This window comes from Octopus sinensis, linkage group LG8 (assembly GCF_006345805.1).
Source record: "Octopus sinensis linkage group LG8, ASM634580v1, whole genome shotgun sequence".
Taxonomy (NCBI): Eukaryota; Metazoa; Mollusca; class Cephalopoda; order Octopoda; family Octopodidae; genus Octopus; species Octopus sinensis.
In genome coordinates, this window is record NC_043004.1 from 25,258,585 (window position 1) to 25,281,497 (window position 22,913).

Sequence of the window (22,913 nt, forward strand, 5' to 3'; positions counted from 1 at the left end):
AGCATGGGTTGGACGGTTCAACTGGGGTCTGGGGAGCCCGAAAGCTGCACCAGTCCAGTCAGATCTGGCAGTGTTTCTACAGCTGGATGCCCTTCCTAACGCCAACCACTCCGAGAGTGTAGTGGGTGATTTTATGTGCCACCGACACAGGTGCCAGACGAGGCTGGCAAACGGCCACGCTCGGATGGTGTTTTTTATGTGCCACCGACACAGGTGCCAGACGAGGCTGGCAGACGGCCACGCTCGGATGGTGTTTTTATGTGCCACCGACACAGGTGCCAGATGAGGCTGGCAAACGGCCACGATCGGATGGTGTTTGTTACGTGCCCACAGCACGGAGGCCAGTCGATGCGGTACTGGCTACGGCCACGTTCGGATGGTTTTCTTGTGTGCCACGTGCCACCGGCACTGGTACCACAAAGATACAAATTCCATTGATGTTCATCTATTTTGATTTGTTTTGATTTTCACTTGCCTCAACAGGTCTTCACAAGTGTCACAAGAAGGAAGGTATGCACAGGTGGACTGACTACGTCCCAGGTAGGGGCCACAGGTTATGGCCTGACTAGTCTTGCCGGGTCTTCGGATGGTGTTTTTATGTGCCACCGACACAGGTGCCAGATGAGGCTGGCGAACGGCCACGATCGGATGGTGTTTGTTACGTGCCAGTCGGTGCGGTACTGGCTACGGCCACGTTCGGATGGTTTTCTTGTGTGCCACCGGCACTGGTACCACAAAGATACAATTTCATTAATGTTCATCTATTTTGATTTGTTTTGATTTGATTTGATTTGATTTGTTTTGATTTCATTTTGATTTTCACTTGCCTCAACAGGCCTTCACAAGTATCACAAGGAGGAAGGTATGCACAGGTGGACTGACTACGTCCCAGGTAGGGGCCATGGGATATGGCCTGACTAGTCTTCGGATGGTGTTTTTATGTGCCACCGACACAGGTGCTAGATGAGGCTGGCGAACGCCACGATCGGATGGTGTTTGTTATGTGCCCACAGCACGATGGCCAGTCGATGCGGTACTGACTACGGCCACGTTCGGATGGATTTCTTGTGTGCCACAGGCACTGGTACCACAAAGATACAAATTCCATTGATGTTCATCTATTTTGATTTGATTTGATTTGATTTTCACTTGCCTCAACAGGTCTTCACAAGTGTCACAAGAAGGAAGGTATGCACAGGTGGACTGACTAGTCTTGCCGGGTCTTCGGAAGGTGTTTTTATGTGCCACCGACACAGGTGCCAGATGAGGCTGGCGAACGGCCATGATCGGATGGTGTTTGTTACGTGCCCACAGCACGGAGGCCGGTCGATGCGGAACTGGCTACGGCCACGTTCGGATGGTTTTCTTGTGTGCCACCGGCACTGGTACCACAAAGTGTGTGCCACCGGCACTGGTACCACAAAGATACAGATTCCATTGATGTTCATCTATTTTGATTTGTTTTGATTTTCACTTGCCTCAACAGGTTTTCACAAGTGTCACAAGAAGGAAGGTATGCACAGGTGGACTGACTACGTCCCAGGTAGGGGCCATGGGTTATGGCCTGACTAGTCTTGCCGGGTCTTCGGATGGTGTTTTTATGTGCCACCGACACAGGTGCTAGATGAGGCTGGCGAACAGCCACGATCGGATGGTGTTTGTCATGTGCCTACAGCACGGAGGCCAGTCGATGCGGTACTGGCTACGGCCACTTTCGGATGGTTTTCTCTTGTGTGCCACCGGCACTGGTACCACAAAGATACAAACATCTATTTTGATTTGTTTTGATTTGATGCTATAAGAATTTTGTCCAGAACACTAATGATTCAGCCAGTTCGAGTCTTAATAATAATAATAATGATGATGATGATAAATTTTATTTTTGCTATCAGGATAATGGATATGAGGAAATTCTAGAGGACGGGTTACACTAAGTGATGGAGAGGGAGGGGGTATGCACAATAAACTGTCACCTAGGATCAATCAAAGGACTCTCCAAATCCAAGTTTACTTTGACTATGAAGGGTAAGAGCCCTTTCCCAACTGTCATTTCCTGACCTTACAGACTGAGAGTATACATCTTCATTCAGATTATGCTCACCACTTTCACTGACTTACCTACAAATTTAATGAGAAATTGCTCTTTTTTCTCCACCTTCACCTACCTTTCTAAATGGGACTTGAAGGCTTGGCTGAGAGTGTCTTCAAACCTATCAAACACATACTTGTCACACAACTTCATTCACCTCAGCTACCAGGCAAAGAAAACTGGTTGGAGGAAAGTGACAACAGGATTTTCATGATAGTCAGATCCATTCTATGTTGACAACCACAGTTTGACAAAATCCAACAAGTTAGAAATGTGCAGGCTCTTAAATGAGACTTCATGCTTCTGCATACATCTCAGACAGGCATGGCTCATAGCACTTCTCTTCCTGTAGAGTTCATCATAAACTAAGAATTCCCACTCCTAGAAGCAATGACAGTCTAGGGATTTCTGGAAGTTATAGGTTCTAATTGGTTCTTACTGGTATCTAGTATTTTGCAAAAAATGTTGTTTATCTTCCTAATAGTAGTTTCCTAAAAAGCTAAAATAGTAGTTTCATTGATTGCATTACTTCACTAGTATCTGTAAATTTCAGATGACACTCCAGACATTAGGTGTCCCGTGTAGGTATTTACTTGACCCAGGACAGCAGTCACATATATGAAAACTGTGGAAAAATGTACATGACAAAAGACAGCTACATCTGCTCACTATCTAAAAATCTTCAGTGCACGTCTGTGCATCATCAGCCACAACATGCTACACGGATGATTGCAGCAAAAGGATTAGTGGAATACTTCCCTTCCACAAAGAGTGAAAGAGAATGCTCCGATCACATCAAACAAAAACTAGAGTAAGGTATGATAGCCAGGTGTTAATATAGGATACAAATGTATACATTAACTGCTTCTGCCTGATCTTTCAGAGAAAGCTTCCACTCAGCCTATTTCTAGATGAGACTGGCCACCCTGATTGTAAATTTATTGGTACAGTATCCTATGATGCAGGCTCAAGGAACAGACCTTCTCCAAGTGTTGAGCTACAAGCCCACTGATTTGACTGGACTGGTCTTTGCTCCTGTTACTGCTTCATATTGCTTAAGTAAAGTGCCACCAACTGACTTTCATAATACCCAACACCATTACAATCCCATTGAACTGCTTTAATCCTATATTGTGTTTATAATCCTATAATAGTGTTTCTAAAGTAATAAACTAAAAAAATGCCTAAATCCATGGTCTTAATTTAAAGAAACATAGCCATTTTGTTTTTGGAATGGGAGTCATAAGTTTAAAAAAGTTTTTATGGCAAAAACCTACTTTCAATACTTCCAAACAACCAACAGACTTTCTTTTTGAAAACAATGCATGTGGACATATTGATGGAAAATGTGAAACAGCTGTGTGGTAAGTAGCTTGCTTATCAACCACAAAGTTCCGGGTTCATTCTCACTGCATGGCACCTTGGGCAAGTGTCTTCTACTATAGCCTTGGTCCAACCAAAGCCTTGTGAGTGGATTTGGTAGACAGAAACTGAAAGAAACCTGCTGTGTATATATATATGTGTGTGTGTCTGTGTTTGTCTCCCTAACACCGCTTGACAACTGATGATGGTGTGTTTACATCCCCATAACTTAGCGGTTCGGCAAAAGAGACCGATAGAATAAGTACTAGGCTTACAAAGAATAAGTCCTGGGGTCAATTTGCTCGATTAAAGGCGATGCTCCAGCATGGCCACAGTCAAATGACTGAAACAAGTAAAAGAGTAAAGTTACAAGGTATGTGCAAATATCTTTTTCACTATTTCACAAGACTATTTAAACTTATTAAGTAAAATTGCTAGTGGATCTTGATAGAAAAGCATGCAAAATGTTGCTTTTATGCTTTGTCATTTTCAAGTAACACCATACACTCTAGCATAATTACATGTCGAAAACGAATGTAAATAGTGAGAACTGATCATTTTAGGATTTCTGAGTAACTTTGTAAAGGTTTGTATGTCATTTGTCACCTTTCAGATGAAAGTGCAGCAATTTCTATGGTAAAAAGAAATGTAGCAAGAGTTTTTTGTTTTTAACTCATTTAAAACATGTCCTCTTAATGGTTGAAAATATTTCAGCCAAAATCATTCTAGATTTTAGATACAATTGTTCTAAAAAGAATTACGGAACGCTTCTAGAAACTTCCATGGGAAGTTATAAAAGCCTGGGTTTTTTCCAATTTTAGCCAGCTTGTCTTCTGGAAGCTGCCTACTCTCACAGTTAGTTATATTCAAACGTTCTTGCTATGTTGATACCAGACATTTGCTTTCCTCCACAATAACCTTAAGTCATATATCTGACTTTTCTTTAAATTAGTTAAAAGAAACTAGATAAGAGATTCAATTCTTGTCATCTCTAAAAGAATTAGATTTGATTTTCGATCATGCTCAGGTTTCTTACGCGCTTCTTTATTGACGAAGGGAGATTACTCAGTTTATATGTAACCGTAATTGAATGTAGTAAAATAAACGAGAATCGAAAGGAAATATGTTGGAATTGATGTTTAAACATTTCTCAACAAATGTATTTTAACGACGCTTGACACTTTACCAACAGCATGTATGAAAGAACTGTGTCACTCACAACACATTGTGTCCATCTGAATATATTATCAACCATAAAATAAGTTGAAGACATCCATGTGTTGAATTGAAACAAATGTCTAAACATGCTTACTTCTCTCAAAAAGAATGAGTTATTTCCTTTCCTACTTCATTTTTGTATCTGGTTTGCAAGATTCGTTATGTGAATTCTTGTGTTGAAACAAATTTTGTTGTGTCTAGGGAGAGCCAGTACACCAATAAAATTAACATGCATTAGTTCAGTTCTACTCCATTATCATAGTCAATTCTACTCCATTATCATCAAACTAATCGATTATTTGTTTAACTTGGTTAAACAATAAGTTGTTAGTCAAAGTTCTTTTGTTGCAATGTGCAGCCTTTTCAACGACTGTCTTCTTAGTCCATTATGGAGGTCACATTTGTCTACCTGAGACCTTGTTGCATGTGTGTGCGTGTGCTTGTATATGTATATATTCTTCTGCATATTCATGTGTCTGTGCATTCTGCTTCCTTGTGTGTGTGTGTGTGTGGCTGTTGTATATGTATGTATGGTCATGTGTGTCTGTACTGCCTATTTACTTACCTATGTATGTACCTACCCACCAATTTGCTTGCCTATCTTCCCACCTATCTACCTACCTACATAATTAACTAGGTAACTAACAATCTATATAACTACCCTAATCACCTAAAACCTATCTACCTACCTATTTACTTACTTGACTGCCTATTTATGAATGTGCCTATGTATTGCCCAATGTGCTATGCAGTGGGGACTGACCCAGGAACCATGTGGTTGGGAACTTCTTACCACACAGCCACTCCTACCACTTAGTTGGATATTTAACCAATTGACTAATAATAAAGGAATGGAATGAACCAGTGCATCTGTTAAAAATATTGGCATCTCCCTAGATACAACAAAATTTCCCTTACCAATCATTGCATATAACTTCTTTTTCTATTATGGTGACAATCATAGATTATATATAGCCTAGTGGCATACCACATTCCTTATATTTACAAGTCTAATTCACCAATATTCTAAACAGTCTAAATTTCAAGCAATGTCAACAACATTCATTTTAAAAGCCATCATAGATGTTGCTACCATCAACAGTTAACTATATTCTCCCTATCTTCATATTTGCTGAGAGAGATCTGCAGTCCAGAGTCTTTATAACTTTTCTGCTCTAAATCGTCTTTGATCTACTTCTCCCACAGCAACAAAGGACAAACTTGAATTTAAAAACAAAAGAAATCAATGAATGAAACAAACATGATGTCATTGAAAATAATTAACAGACTACACCTAATTAACAATATGAATTCAAAAAACAAAGTTTAGCAAAGTTAAGAATTACCTCGTTTCAGGTTGGTGGTGTAAGCACGAACACCTTTAATTAGATTCCATGCTTTCATGGTTTTATCTTTGGATACAGTGAAGGCTAATTTGCCTGAAGGATGGACAGCAAGGCAGTTAATACCTGCTCTGAAATAAAATTTAAAAATCAAGAATTACAATTTGCTCTTTTGTGTCCATACTTCAAATGAAATACATTGACTATGTGATTCAATTTATTTTTTAAATAAATCAAGAATTTGGAGGCATTGGGTAAAATAATATTTTCCTTATTTAATTCGTGTTTTTAGAGAAATTATGATGGAAAGTATGAAAATCTTCAAACAAGTGGTTTTTGTATAAACAAATTTGAAGCAGTCTCAGATGGAATGGTATTACATAATTTCCATGCAGATTTAGCAGGACATGAAAGTGCTAGAAATATACAAGGTTAGACCTTCAAATTACTTGTACAGGTCATCCAACATGCTTTCACAGTTCCACTAACGAGATAGACTGATTTGAGGCTATAGTAGAAGACACTTGCTTCACACAATGGGGATAAATTCAGAATCTGAACTTCTTGACATTGTGCATAAATGTCTATCAACATATAGTAAACCATCTCCTTGTAAAACAGCAGGTAGAATTAAACTATTTAAATCATAAATGACATACAAACTAACGAATCAGAATAACATTCAATAATGCAAAATCTCGGTTGATGAGCTTGATACCAAATATTTCTGATAGAGGACTAAAAGAAAAAAATTTGTTATATGTTAACTTTGAATTTATTCCAATCAAATAACAATTGCAACAGTTCACCTTTTGTTGAATGAAATTGGATACAGCAGAATTGTTTAATTAATAGTTAATACAACAGGAAATTTGCTTGCTATGTTGCATTAGAGCAACATTTATAGAATTAATTTGCTTCTTGCAATTAATTCTAAAGGCAGCGAGCTGGCAGAAACGATAGCAGTCCAGGCTAAAGGGAACTTTTAAATTCTCATCTTCAGACCAAGGAATTTACTAGCTAGACTTACTGTAGAATTTTCTATTGTGTCATATCTTACTGAAAGGTCTCTTGTGAAAAGATCCACTTGAAATACCTTGTCAAATAAAGCATATCAAATTTGTAAGCTGCTTGATCAGAATAAAATAACTGGAATAAAGTTAAACTTACTTGTGTCCTCTAAAGACACGTAGACATTCCCAAGTGACTGTCTGGAACAAACACATGGTACCATCTTCACTACATGTGAACAGGTGACTACCTTGATGAAATTGTAGGTGGGTTAAAGAACCTGCAAAAACAGAAAAAGTGCTAGTAATATACAGGATTATCAACAGTACTTGCCTAAATAATTATATTTAGTCAAATTATTTACCCCCAAACCCCATAAGTTTGCATGGATTGGAAAAGCCGATAACATCCAAGTTGAAGGACTGCAATTTGCTCTGAAGTCTCAGTTTTAGCATAGTTTCTTTGGTTGGATATCTTTCCAATCAACTATTTTACAATGTACTGGGTGTTTTTTTGTGGTACTGCACAAGAGGAGTAGCCTTGAACTTGCAAAAACTAAAAAGACCCTGCAAGTGAGAGAGAGAGAGAGAAGACTTGGTGAGGTGAAGTGAAATGATAACGTATAAAAACAGGAACAGATTTCTTGCTGCAAGAGAGACTCTGCTGGTGAAAATAGACAAGTATCACTTTAAAATTTTCTCATTAAATGTGGTAATATTAGCTATTCAATAAAATAATTGAATTTGCAACACATATATTTTAAGAAACTACCAAACACCTCAACACCTACCAGTCCGGTGAACACACAAACTTTACATCTTTCTCAGTTCTTGAAACATATATATATATATATATATGTGTATATATATATATATGAAGCAAACTTTTTACCGCACAGCCATGCCTGCACTTTTGTGTGTTTGTATTTTTATAGAAAGTTGTTTAGGAGACCCAAAAGCACAAGGTATTAAAATCACTAATGCATACCTTTCCTTCTTGGGACACAAAACCCTACTTGTGAAGACCTGTTGAGGCAAGTGAAAATCAAAATCTAAATCAACATCAATGGAAATAGCAGCAGTGATACCAGTGCCGGTGGTACATAAGAGAACCATCCGAACATGGCCGTTGCCAGCGCCACCCCAAACTGGCCTCCGGTGGCACGTAAAAAGCACCATCCGATCGTGGCCGTTGCCAGCCTTGACTGGCCTCCTTGTCGGCGGCACGTAAAATGCACCATCCAATTGTGGCTGTTTGCCAGCCTTGCCTGGCACCTGTGCCGGTGGCACGTAAAAAGCACCATCTGATCGTGGCCGTTGCCAGCCTTGACTGGCCTGTGCCAGTGGTACATAAAAAGCACCATCCAACTGTGGCCGTTTGCCAGACTCGCCTGGCACCTGTGCCGGTGGCACGTTAAAAGCACCCACTACACTCATGGAGTGGTTGGCGTTAGGAAGGGCATCCAGCTGTAGAAACATTGCCAGATCATACTGGGCCTGGTGCAGCCCCCTGGCTTCCCAGACCCCAGTTGAACCGTCCAACCCATGCTAGCATGGAAAGCGGACGCTAAACGATGATGATGATGATGATGATGATATATATATATATATATATATGCTGGTAACATGCAAAAGACACCCAGTACACTCTACGGGGTAGGTGCTGTTAGGAAGGGCATCCAGCTGTTGAAATCAAAACCAAAAAGACTGGAGCTTGGCGCAGCTCTCCAGGTTACCAGTTCCAGTCAAACTGTCTAACCCATGCCAGTATGGAAAACAGACTTTAAATGATGATGATGATATATATATATACAAAAATACACGCACATACATATAAAGATATAATATACCTTCATGCTGAACGAGAGAGCCAATCATCTTCCGAGAATTGAGATTGAACAACCATACATTTTCATCTGTACCGCCTGAGGCCAGGAAATTCCGGTTGTTTGACGTAGCCACATTTCTGACACAACCTGAATGAGAATGGTCTGTGAAACTTTCCTCAAGTTGCCAATTCTGAAAGTAAATAAATGAAGTGAATAAACACCACAATAATGAATACATTCCAACGACTTACTGTTAACACTTTGATACATTCAGTATCTCTTAAATTCTTACATTATAATCAAGTTATTTTTATCTCAATTAAAAAACTTCCGGACCTCAAAAGCATGAAAATTAAGTTAGTAGTAATATTTAGTAATTAACCCTTTACCATTCACATTATTCTGTTAAAAGTAATTTTTATTTATTCACATTATTTTGAATTAACCATGCATTATTTTGTAGCTTTGAGATTTTGATGAGCTAACTTAATTTTTAGAATGATATTGTAGGATTGGTGTGAGAGGCCAGATCTGGCCAGTTTGAGCATAAAACAGTATGCTAAAGGATTAATCTCCTTGAATTTGAGTGGAGGATTTCTTTAAAACATTATCAATTAGAATCAATGATTCTACAGAATCACATAAAATCCAAAAATAAGAAAATTTTAAATAAAATAACTTTTTCTTAATTTACATTATTTTAGTAATAATTTGATATTATTGATGATATGTAAACATCAAGAGAGATTTGCATAATAACATTATGACAGAGCAATCATTATTTGTTGGAGCTCTCCAAGTGAAAGTGCCTTCTTAGGTTAGCTAGGCCCATATACTTCTCTTTAGGGTCAGAAGATATTTCAGCTCCCGACAACTGATGACAATCTACAAAGCTCAAGTGAGGCCGACAAAGGAGCACTGCACCCACATCTGAGGTAGTGCTGCAGCTGTGCACACAGACATCTTAGATCATACCCACAGAAAGGTCACTCAAGCTGACTGACATCCCATTGTCAACAGACACACTTCAGCCTCCCATCCCCAAGAGTACTGTCTCCTTTCTGTCTTTTCTATTGCACTGATAATAACCTTTACTCTTTGGAGCAAACCAGTCTCATATCTCCACTACTCAGGCACTCACTGACGTTCAACACTGTCTTTTCCAATCCTTCCTCTCCACAACATTATCCCTCTGGTATTTCCTCTTCAGTCTATGCCTTTGCTGAAAATGTTGATCAATCTCACCAGTCTTGGAGGGCCTGCAAGGGTCATGGGCATATCCTGGCTATGTTTTATTTTTTACTAAGTTTCTATGGCTGAATGCCCTTCTGAACATCAACCATTTTACAGAGACTATTGAATAATTTTTATTGTGGTCCCAGCACTAGAGAAGTGTCATTTCCTCATGGCAAAAGAGATTTCAAAATGCTACATCACCTGCTCAGTCTTTTCATAGAGAGAAGTATGATAGAGGCATGAATGAGTGTGTGATGAGAATGATTTGTGATAGAGGTAAGAGTAATAGGAATATTCAGTATTCCAAGATAGGTGCATATATTTAAGGCAAGATGACTGAATTACTGAATATAGTTTCAGGTAGGGGTCTGCAGCCATGCTGGAAGCATTGCCATCATTTTCTTTTACAGTAAAATCCCATAGCAGCCGAACCCTGCATCTATGGATAAGCATGGACAGATGCTACAAACAGTGTCATAACAATTCTTATGAAAAGTTTGAATACTAATTTGCTTTAATGCTGTTGTCTCAAACTAATTTGGCACCAGACAGAGAGAAGGAGATGGTGAAAACCATGAAGTTGACAGATGACAGGAAAAGATGGAGGAAGGAGATTGTTCCACTTGAATACATGCAAACTTTGTAGGTTATAGAACTTGATGGAATATAATACCCATAAGAATCTGACAAAAAGACATAAGCGTAAAAACCAGGAGCTACTAGATGATGACAGGATCATATTGAACAAACATCAGGGTAAACCAGGTTTCATAATTATCATCATTCCAACATCTACTTGTTCATGCTTGTATGGATTGGATGGAATATGTTGAAGCAAATTTTGTATGGCTGGATGCCCATCCTGTTGCTAACTCTCATCTGTTTCCCCATGAACAAATATTTTCATAGAAGATTGAGAATGAAAGATAACACTTGAATGAGGTGACACTTGTTTACAACCATCATGATGTCATGGCAAGGAGACAGTAACATATATACATGCACAATGGACTTCTTTCAATTTCCCCCGGTCAAATCCACCTACAAGGCTTTGGTCAGCCTGGGGCTATAATAGAAAACATTTGCTGGCATTCCTTCGTTTTAACTTGACAAAATCATAACAAGACCTTGGTTGTTTCTATGGCAACTCAACAACTCACTTCGGATATCTTCATGACATCCAAAAATTTGCGGATTTTACATACACACATGAAGCAGGTAAGAACAAATAAGCATACTGTCAAGGAGGTCACGAAGATATCCGAAGTGAAATGTCGAGTTGACAGGGAAACAACCGAGGACTTGTTATGGTTTTGTCGAGTTAAAACGAAGGAATACCAGCAAGTGTTTTCTATTATAGCCCCAGGCTGACCAAAGCCTTGTAGGTGGATTTGACCGGGGGAAGTTGAAAGAAATCCATTGTGCATGTATATGTTACTGTTTCCTTGCCATGACATCACAGTAGTTGTAAACAAGTGTCACCTCATTCAAGCGGTATCTTGAAGGAACGCCCACTTGCCCAAGGTGCTACACAGTGGGATTGAACCCAAAACTATGTGGTAGGGAAGCAAACTTCTTACCATACACCCAATTTTAGAACAAGTTCTTTGTTATTCCTTCATAGTTTCAATTATACTTAACCCTTTTGCATTTAAACCGTCCATATCTGGCCAAAACATTCTACATGTTTTATGTTCAAACTGGCCAGATCTGGCCTCACACAATCTCTACAATGTCATTCTGAAAAGAAACCATCACATCATTGAAATCTCCAAGCTATGAGATAATGCATGATTAATTCAAAACAATGTGAATAAATAAGCATTACTTTTAAGAGAGTATTTTGAATGTTAAAGGATTAATGCCCAAGTTTCACTGAACTAATGAGACGACACCTAAGAATGGTCAAAATCCAGTGGCTGGAACCAGTAAGGAACTGATTTTATTTGTTGGTTGCTCAATTTAAATTTGTGTGATAGGACAAAACTCAGATGCTGTTACATTATTTCTGTAGATTCAACCAGATTATCTTCTGCACCTTATACAACCTGTGATATTTTTTGTGGAATTTTCAGAAAACTTCTATAAATTTGTGTTCTATACACGGGAATACATACAACTATTAAGAAATATTCTCTTTACTCTTTTACTTATTTCAGGCATTTAACTGCGGCCAGGCTGGAGCACCGCCTTTAGTCGAGCAAATCGACCCCGGGACTTATTCTTTGTAAGCCCAGTACTTATTCTTTCGGTGTCTTTTGCCGAACCGCTATGTGACGGGGATGTAAACACACCAGCATCGGTTGTCAAGCAATGCTAGGGGGACAAACACAGACACACAAACATATACACACATATACATATATACGACGGGCTTCTTTCAGTTTCTGTCTACCAAATCCACTCACAAAGCATTGGTCGGTCCGGGGCTATAGCAGAAGACACTTGCCCAAGATGCCATACAGTGGGACTGAACCCGGAACCATGTGGTTGGTAAGCAAGCTACTTACCACACAGCCACTCCTGCGCCTATATATCTATATATATTGTTAAATCAAAGTTTAAAATACTGACAATCCGAATTTATTTGCTTACATACCTGCAATGGACCACTCTTGTATGTATCATCATTTCATTAAATGTGTTTATGGGGAGAAAAGAAAATTGAAAAACAACACGTCAACGTAACAATGGAATGAGGAAGGTATCAGGTGGTCATGAGTCGTGTAAAAATAACAGCTAAATCGCCCTTAAATCACACGTTAACTATTTTTCTTACTAGCAAGAACTTCTCTGAATTAGTCACGCAGTCTGTAAGAGTTCTCCCAACTAGTGTTATTAAACATAGACATTGTAAAACAATAGAGTTAAAATGCGAATGTTTTCACAATACAATATTTTATAATCGAGATATTGACATTGTACAGCAGTCCAAAATGTATTGTTTTAATAGTTTCCTGATCACAAACTTAACCTTACGGAAAAGTGAACGGAGAAAAAGACTAGCGCTAAGGGTTTTCGTGGATTCAGAAACTGACTACCTAGCAACAACATACAGAATTGATATATTTGCATAAAAAGGGAATTAAAGCTATTATATAAGACACCGAAATACAGTTATCTATCTGTAAATTACATTTCCATCTTGTATTAAGATGTTGAATGCTCAAGAAGATATCTCCGCATACACATCTCATCTCATCTCTGCATTCTATCCCACGTGGTCAGACAGTTACATCTCGCTGATGTTTTCTACATAGATAAAGTCCAATAAAAGAGTTTTCAACTTACATCACCAACAGCCGTTGCACGATAGGCTAATATCAATTCTTCGTATGTTCCGACAATTATTTCGATTATTGGACCTTCCATTACAAATTTTCAGGGAACTCAGTCCCAGCACAATGGCTGTTTCCTACAACGTATGCTGAAAACGTCACACAGTTGGTTGTTAACGTCATTATATGTTCTGTTTTGAAAAAGATTATTTTCGTATTTTAGTTTCGTATTTTTAAGTTCACGAGAAAAATATTTTTCAGACAAGAATCAATATCACAAATTTTTTTTCTCTTTTGTTAGAAATTTGATTATTTTCATGCAAATTCTAAAATATTTTCACATCTATTGCTTTTTCTTATTTATTTATTTATTTATTTATTTATTTATTACATTACTACAGTGAAAGCGCATTTACGATCGTTAGGACGTGGGTTCGTGTTTTGGAACAGGTAGTGCATTGTGCCCTTGTACAAGACTTTATTTCACAGCATAAAATGATGATGATGATGATGATGATGATGATGATGATAATAATAATAATAATAATAATAATAATAATAATGATGATGATGATGATGATGATAATGTACGCCACTAGCCCAGAAGGAATATAAGAGACGCCACGACAATATCGCCAGGCTTGTCCATTGAACACTTTGCAACAAGTATGGACTTGACAGAGAAAAAATTTGGTACGACCACAAACCTGAAGACATCTTCGAAAATAGAAATGCAAAGATCCTAAGGGCTATTTCGATTCAGTGCGACCATGTAATAGAGAATAGGAAGCCAGACATAGTCTTAATTGAGAAAGAAAACAAATACTATGTTGGATCATAGATATAGCATGCCCAGCTGACAAGAAGGTATGCGATAAGGAAGAAAGAAAAGTTGAGAGATATGACAGGTTAGCTTGGGAAGTTAAGCACTTGTGATCGATGAAAAAGGTAGCAGTATTACCAATAATTGTCGGAGCCCCGGGAACAGTGAGCAAAAATCTCGAGAAGTACGTTGAACAAATAGGGGCTGCAATAAGGGTGGAGCACTTGCACAAAACTGCACTGCTAGGAACTGCTCGAATACTCCGGAAGGTGCTCGAAAAATAAGAGGTGTTACCTTAGTTCACTGGTAGTGAACAGCTGACACTAGTACATCTCAAGCGTAGAAGCTGTGCAAAGGCAATAATAATAATAATAATAATAATAATAATAATAATAATAATAATAATAATAATAAATGCTCTGGTGCTGGACCAAGTAGTGGCTCTCATGGCTTCCGATCTAAACTGATTGGAAGTATTATCATGTACATTGTTTTGTCTTGGTATAAAAGATGGGCTACAGCAAATATTCTACTCAGTATCATAGATTTTCTTGTCAGTTGCTTGACCTTAACCAGTTGAGCATGTCTCTTGGTGGCTGACAATATGTGCATCTCTGATCACAAGCAGAAGTAGTTGGGGAGCATCATAGTCATGCGTTGATAGGAATTCTTCGGGGTTTGAATAATTCACCTCTGGAGACATGGGTGTTTCGTTCAACATCCTTAAACAAATCTTATTCAGGGACCTTTTGAGCGGGATAGGCTTCTCGACCAGAAAAAAATTCTAACTGGACTCCACCTGCAAGGTCATGCCCTGTTTATCTTGATATGAGATAACTACGTCGCGCACATATCGCTGTGATGCATGTGCCTAGTGTACCTTTATCAGACGTAGTCATGATGGGTATACTGAGCTTCGTATATTTGTACTCCAGTGTCACTTTGATGGCATGCACTGCTCTCTCTCTCTCTCTCTCTCTCTCTCTCTCTCTCTCTCTCTCTCTCTCTCTCTCTCTCTCTCTCTCTCAATAATAATGATAATCGTGAGCGAGATCTGCTATAGTATGCAAGGAAGGCTATAGTATACTGTAGTATGCTGGTAGAAGGATTTACTAACAATGAGGTTGAGAGTGCCAATGAATTCCAATCACGAGTTGCTACTCCCACGAAATTAACAACTTAAAAGACCAAGAAGAATCATGGATGTAATTCAATAAAGGTGTTCTTAAAGTGAGGACTGAAACCTGATCATCGCTGCCTAGGACCAGGCATCGAATACCAAGCACACTAATTCAATGAAAAACGATATTATACCACACATGTGCAACGAACCTCAGCAGAATGTGTGGGAAGAAGGCTGATAGCATGACTCACATCGTTAGAGCTTGTGGAAGTCTTGCACAGAAATAGTACAAGCGTAGACGCGACAAGGTATCATTAAGTCTTCACTGGCTACAATGCCAGAAGTGTGGATATAAGGTAACGGACGCCTCGTACCAACACAAACCGGAAAAGATAATGGACGAAAACGAGTAGGCAAAGATTCTCTGGGACTTTGACTTCCAGACAGATAAGGTCACCGGAGGCCGGATATAGTAGCGTTTAAGAGGCACAAGCAAGAGCGCCTAATAGTTGACGTGGCAGTGCCAGATCAATATATTATGAAAGAATGAGAAAAGACAGACAAATATGGAGACCTGAAAATTGAGATCGCCAAGATATGGCAGCTACGAGAGTCGAATGTAAAGGTGGGTCCTGTTGTCATCGGAACATTGGGTTCAATAGCGCCGAAACTGAAGAAGCGTCTAGACACTTCAGAAATACCTTACTATCTTGGTGTGTTGCAAAAATTGGCTTTTTCTTGGAACTGCACGCATATTGCGTGAAGTACTGCCTGTCTCAGATCCTTGTGACATGGCAGACAGCACAAATCCTTGGTGGACACAATATCATCAATCTACAACATCATAATATTGGATAACGCGCGACGTCTTCTTGAACAACAACACCACCACCAACAATGATAATAATAATAATAATAATAATAATAATAATAATAATAATAATAATATAATAATAATAATAATACGTGTGATGTGAGATTGTCTTAACTGGTACATCACACGTATTGAGAAGAGCATTGTCGATGTGAGAACTGTTGCTGCTCATGTATTTTAAGTTAAAAAAAAAAAAAATGAACGAACTATTGAGTTTGGTTTAATGGCCTACCAATGTATACTATGAGTTTCTTTGCCCTAGGAGTCGGGAAGACACTCGGCAAGAAATGGAAGCAAATTTGGAAGAAGAAAAAAAAAGTAATAATAATAATAATAATAATAATAATAATAATAATGATGATGATGATGATGATGATGATGATAATAATAATAATAATAATAATAATTTATAGCACAAAAACAGAGCCGTAAATATATAGATTTATAAGAAGAAGTGGTTTGTCGATGAAATCGCCAGTTCTCAACTCGTACATTAATTATTCTTAACTCCAAGAAGGATAAAAGGTGAGATGAAACCCCATTCCAAAGGGACGTAACTACATATATAAGATAATTTATTCATATCTCTACAAGTCTTTAGTTACGTCCCCTTTACCAGAGTTCGAATAGTGCAGTGATAATATTTATTTATTTATTTGTTTATTTTTTTATTTATTTATTTTTTTATTTTTTTATTTTTAAGGTGGTTCGCTAGCAAAGTCATTAGCACGCTGGACAAAATGCTTTGTAGCATTCCGTCCGTCTTCACGTTCTGAGTTCAAATTGCGCCAAGTTCGACTTTGCCTTTTATCGTTCGGAGGCCGATAAAATATGTACCAGTTAAGCACTCGAGTCGATGTAATCGATTTACCCACTCCCCCAAATTGTTGGCCTTGTGCCAAAACGTGAAATCGATATTTATTTATTTATTTATTTATTTAAGGCTGGTAGAATAGTTAGCATCGTGGGTATGGCTTGAGCGAGGTGATTTGAGGCATACCACCGAAAGCCCGATCACTGCTGCACAAGACCAGGCTCTCGCTACCAAGTCAGTAGAGTATAACATCTATAAAAACTTCTGACACCCAGGAATGCAGACTCTGTGGAAAGAGTGTGGAAAATGTGACCCACTTGGTAAGTAGATGTGAGAGCCTTGCACAAAAAGAATACAAACGCCGCCACAATAAAGTATGTGGGTATCTTCATTGGCTCTTATGCCGTAAACACCAATATGAAATAACAAAGAACTGGTATGAGCAATGTACCAAGTAAAGTTATGCAAGAGGATGGAAAAGTAACGATACTCTGGTACTATGATTTTCAGACGGATCGTATAATTGAACATCTTCGGTCGGATGTTGTCGTATTGAATAAGGGAGACAAATACTGTTTGATCATTGATGTAGCTATACCAAATGACATGAATGTTGTGAGTATAGAGGTTGAAAAAATCACCAAGTACTCCGAATTGAAAGTGGAAATGACAAGACTGTATGGAATGCGAGAGGGTAATGTAAAAGTGATGCCAGTGGTAATCAGAGCGTTTGGGCTCAATCCCATTGAAACTTCAAGACTTTTTAAGGTAACTGGAAATCCCATGCAAGATTGATGTTTTGCACAAAGCAACCTTATTGGGCACAGCGCATATCTTAAGGAAAGCATTATATGTCTAAGGTCTTATTTTGTGACTTGACAGGTGACTAAAGACTCCGGTGCATTTTTACCTAGACTGTGTTACGAGGGAATAATAATAATATAATAATAATAATAATAATAATAATAATAATAATAATAATGATAATAATAATAGTAATAATAATAATAATAATAATAATAATAATAATAATAATAATAATAATAATAATAATAAATGCCTGATGCAGTACCAGGCAGTGGCTCTCATGGCTTCTGATCTAACTGATTGGAATGTTATCATGTACATTGTTTTGTCTGGTATAAAAGATGGGCTACAGCAAATATTCTGCTCAATACCACAGATGCTTGTCAGTTGTTTGGCCTTAACCAGTTGAGCATGTCCCTTAGTGGATGAGATTGTGCATCTCTGATCACGAGCAGAAGTAGTGGGGGAGCATCATAGCCATGTGTTGAGAGGGATTCTTTGGGGTTTGAATAATTCACCTCTGGAAACATGAGTGGTTTTTTCAACATCCTTAAACAACCCTATTCAGGGACCGTTTGAGTGGGATGGGCTACTCAACCTGAAGAAAATTCTAACTGGGCCCCACCTGCAAGGTCATGTGCTGTTTATCTTGATATGAGATCACCATGTCGCGCACATATGGTTGTGTGCATGTGCCGGTGTACCTTTATCAGACAGGTAGTCATGATGGGTATATTGGGCTTCGTATATTTTACCCCAGTGTCACTTTGATGCATGAACTGCTCTCTCACTCATAATAATAATAATAATAATAATAATATTCAGACAAATACATAACAAAAACACCTATTCAGACAAATACATAACAAAACCACCAGGACTTACAAACACATATAACATACAGAAAATTGCACTACTAGGCACTGCACAATCCTACGCAGAACACTTTCCATACAATAACCATCAGAGCATCACAACAAATCACAGCACATACCCAGGGCACACAGAGCTGTGCTCGCTAGTGAAGTGAAAGCACGCTATAAAAATAAAACTACTGAATAATAATAATAATGATAATATAATAATAATAATAATAACAATAATGATAATAATAATAATAGTAATAATAATAATAATAATAATAATAATAATAATAATAATAATAATAATAATAATAATAATAATAATAATAGCCCTGATGCAGTACCAGGCAGTGGCTCTCATGGCTTCTGATCTTAACTGATTGGAAGTGTCATCATGTACATTGTTTTGTCTTGGTATAAAAGATGGGCTACAGCAAATATTCTGCTCAATACCACAGATTTGCTTGTCAGTTGTTTGACCTTAACCAGTTGAGCATGCCCCTTAGTGGCTGACGATATGTGCATCTCTGATCACGAGCAGAAGTAGTGGGGGAGCATCATAGCCATGTGTTGAGAGAGATTCTTTGGGGTTTGAATAATTCACCTCTGGAAACATGGGTGGTTCTTTCAACATCCTTAAACAACCCTTATTCAGGGACCTTTTGAGCGGGATGGCCTACTCGACCTGAAGACAATTCTAACTGGGCCCCACTTGCAAGGTCATGCGCTGTTTACCTTGATATGAGATCACCATGTCGCGCACATATGGTTGTGATGCATGTGCCTGGTGTACCCTTATCAGACGGGTAGTCATGATGGGTATATTGGGCTTCGTATATTTTACCCCAGTGTCACTTTGATGGCATGAACTGCTCTCTCAATCAATAATAATAATAATAATAATAATAATAATAATAATAATAATAATAATGATGATGATGATTCTTTCTACTAAAGGTACAAGGCCAGCAATTTCGGGAGAGGGTCTAAGTTGAATACATCGACCCCAGTGATCAAATGGTATTTATTTTATCGATCTCGAAAGGATGAAAGACAAAGTCGACCTCAACGAAATTTGAACTCAGAACGTAAAGACGGACGAAATGCCGCAGAGCATTTTGTTGGGTGTGCTAATAATTCTGCTTCTGCCTTAATAATAATAATCTATATGATAATCTGCTCGTTCGTTCGCCTGTATACTTGAGTAAGATAGGTGGAGTAAAAGTGAGAGAGAAAAGAGGGAGAGAGAGAAAAGAGGGAGAGAGAGAAAAGAAGGAGAGAGAAAAGGGGGAGAGAAAAGTAAAAAAAATGTTAACGCCGTGCGGTAGGGTGGGGAGGGGAGGATAAAGAGAAAGAGATATGTTTATGATACAATATTTAGCAGAGGGCGATGTTCTGGTGATGAAATTAATGAAAGGCAGACAGAAAGAGATGGACAGGGTAGGCAGTTACATTGAGAGAGAGAGAGAGAGAGAGAGAGAGAGGGGGAGAGACAGGGACAGAGATGAAAAGGAGAATTGCATGATTAAAGAGTTTGTTGAAAAGGTAGAGAGAAACAGGGAAATATAAAATGCTTAGGTGAGGGAAATTTTAAGATCATATAATATACTGTGACTGGAAGTAAAATAACTAAGTAAAATAAAAGTAAAAATGCACCTCATCCTTTCTTTCTTAAATAGCTTCTCTCATTCCTTTTCGTTCTGTAGAATTTTTACGAGTCCCACCAGCTATAATAATAATAATAATATAATAATAATAATAATAATAATAATAATAATAATAATATAATAATAAAGTACAAACACTAACCACCATTAATCACGTAGACATTCCCATCCTTATACATATAGACACTACTGTTTGTACAAGCCACACACAGACAAAAAACAAACATCGATCATACAGTATTTGAAGTACTTAAATTAATAATAATATTGGTGTTAACAATGATAATGGTGATGATGATGATGAGGATGGTAGTGGTAGTGATAATAATAATTAGGCCCCTTAGCACACCGGGCGAATGGCTTAGCGGTATCTCGTCTGTCTTTACGTTCTGAGTTCAAATTCCGCCGAGGCCGACTTTGCCTTTTATCCTTTCGGGGTCGATAAGTTAAGTAGCAGTTGCGTACTGGGATAGATCTAATCGACTGGCTCACTTCCCCAAAATTTCGGGACTTGTGCCCGTAAGCTGACCAAGCTAGCGCTGTAGAGGTCACATATATTCCGCTCCCCACAAAAATTATTTTCTTTTGCTGCCCACGAATTTTTTCAAAAAGCCGATCCAGCCAGCCAACCAGCCCTACTACTACTACTACTACTACTACTACTACTACTACTACTAAAATGGAGCTGACCCAAAATGCCGATTCTGTAACGATGAGATTGAAACAATAGACCACCTGATCTCAGGGTGTAGAGTCTTAGCACCTGCAGAATATAAAGCAAGCATGACAGAGTCGGCCAGTATTTACATTGGACAATATGTCGGCATTATAAAATCAAAACCTCTGACAAATGGTATAAACATCATCCTGAAGCTGTGACTGAGGGAGAAAATGTGTCGATTCTATGGGACTTTCTCGTGCAGACCGACAGGACTATAAAAGCTAATAAACCGGATATTATTATAAAAGATCAGATAAAAAGGAAGTGTTCATTAATTGACATGAGTATTCCCTGTGATCACAATATAGCGGTGAAAGAATTTGACAAGATTAGTAAATATAAAGACATGCTAATAGAAATTGAAAACATGTGGCATCTCCAGGCAACTACAGTACCAGTGATTGTAGGATCTCTAGGAATGATAAAAAAAAAGGTACTGAAACCTATTTGAAAATGATTCCAGGCTTACCATCCCTACAGGAAGTGCAAAAAATCGTATTAACTGGAACGGCTCATGTACTGAGAAGAGCACTATCGTTGTGAAAATAACATCCATCCATGAATTTATTTATTTATTAATTTTTAAATACATATTTTATCTGTGAATTTGCGCGTGTAATCTGGGAATATATACAATGCCCTTCTCTGCCCTAGGTGTATGGAAAACACTCGGCGAGAAACGGAAGAAAATTTGAAGAAAGAAGGAAAGAACATAATAATAATAATAATAATAATAATAATAATAATAATAATAATAATAATAATAATAATAATAGTAATAATAATAATTGAAAACATTCCGACGGAGTCAAACAATTTAGTGATAACATCAAAATGGAAGTTGGGCTCGACAAATATGTCAAGGCAACATTTACCAAGGGAAAACTTAACAAACATACAACACCACTCATGACAGCGATACCGAGATAAAAGGACAGTTATATTTCGGAGTATGTGAAGGAGATGGAGTTAAACACTCACCAATGAGAGAAAAAAAAATAAGAATGAGTGCTACCGAAGATTAGTTGAATGCCAGACACAAAATTGAGGCTATAAACATATTGGCCATGCCTGTAATCACATATAGCTTCAATATTATAAACCGAACCCTTTCTGAGTTCAACAAAGGTGACGGCAGACGAAACACCTATTTCTTTACTACCCACAAGGGGCTAAACACAGAGAGGACAAATAAGGACAGACAAACAAATTAAGTCGATTATATTGACCCCAGTGCGTAACTGGTACTTAATTTATCGACCCCGAAATGATGAAAGGCAAAGTCGACCTCGGCGGAATTTGAACTCTGAACGTAACGGCAGACGAAATACGGCTACGCATTTCGCCCGGCGTGCTAACGTTACTGCCAGCTCGCCCTTGTCAAGCAACTGACAAGCAAATCTGTGGTATTGAGCAGAATATTTGCTGTAGCCCATCTTTTATACCAAGACAAAACAATGTACATGATAACACTTCCAATCAGTTAAGATCAGAAGCCATGAGAGCCACTGCCTGTACTGCATCAGGGCAATTATTATTATTATTATTGTTGTTATTATTATTATTATTATTATTATTATTATTATTATTATTATTATTATTATTATCATTATTATTATTATTATTCAGTAGTTTTATTTTTATAGCGTGCTTTCACTTCACTAGCGAGCGCAGCTCTGTGTGCCTTGGGTATGTGCTGTGATTTGTTGTGATGCTCTGATGGTTATTGTATGGAAAGTGTTCTGCGTAGGATGTGTGCAGTGCCTAGTAGTGCAATTTTCTGTATGTTATATGTGTTTGTAAGTCCTGGTGTTTTTGTTATGTATTTTTCTGAATATTTTTTTATCATGCCTAAT

The 22,913-nt window shown here is 38.0% G+C and overlaps 1 protein-coding gene across 2 annotated transcripts in view; it reads right to left on the reverse strand.

Moving 5' to 3' along the window:
• The window catches only part of LOC115215047 (p21-activated protein kinase-interacting protein 1-like), a 35,085-nt gene extending 21,529 nt beyond the window's left edge, over positions 1 to 13,556 (reverse strand). Inside the window, exons 1-4 of one of the 2 annotated variants that reach the window (XM_036505282.1) lie at positions 13,378 to 13,556; positions 8,873 to 9,043; positions 7,183 to 7,303; positions 6,016 to 6,143 (exon numbers count right to left, since the gene is read on the reverse strand). In XM_036505282.1, coding sequence (XP_036361175.1) covers positions 6,016 to 6,143; positions 7,183 to 7,303; positions 8,873 to 9,043; positions 13,378 to 13,459 — 502 coding nt within the window. In that variant the 5' untranslated portion in view covers positions 13,460 to 13,556. The remainder of the gene's footprint in view (positions 1 to 6,015; positions 6,144 to 7,182; positions 7,304 to 8,872; positions 9,044 to 13,377) is intronic. The other variant, XM_029784184.2, reaches the window with a different exon arrangement.
• Positions 13,557 to 22,913: the final 9,357 nt, after the last annotated feature.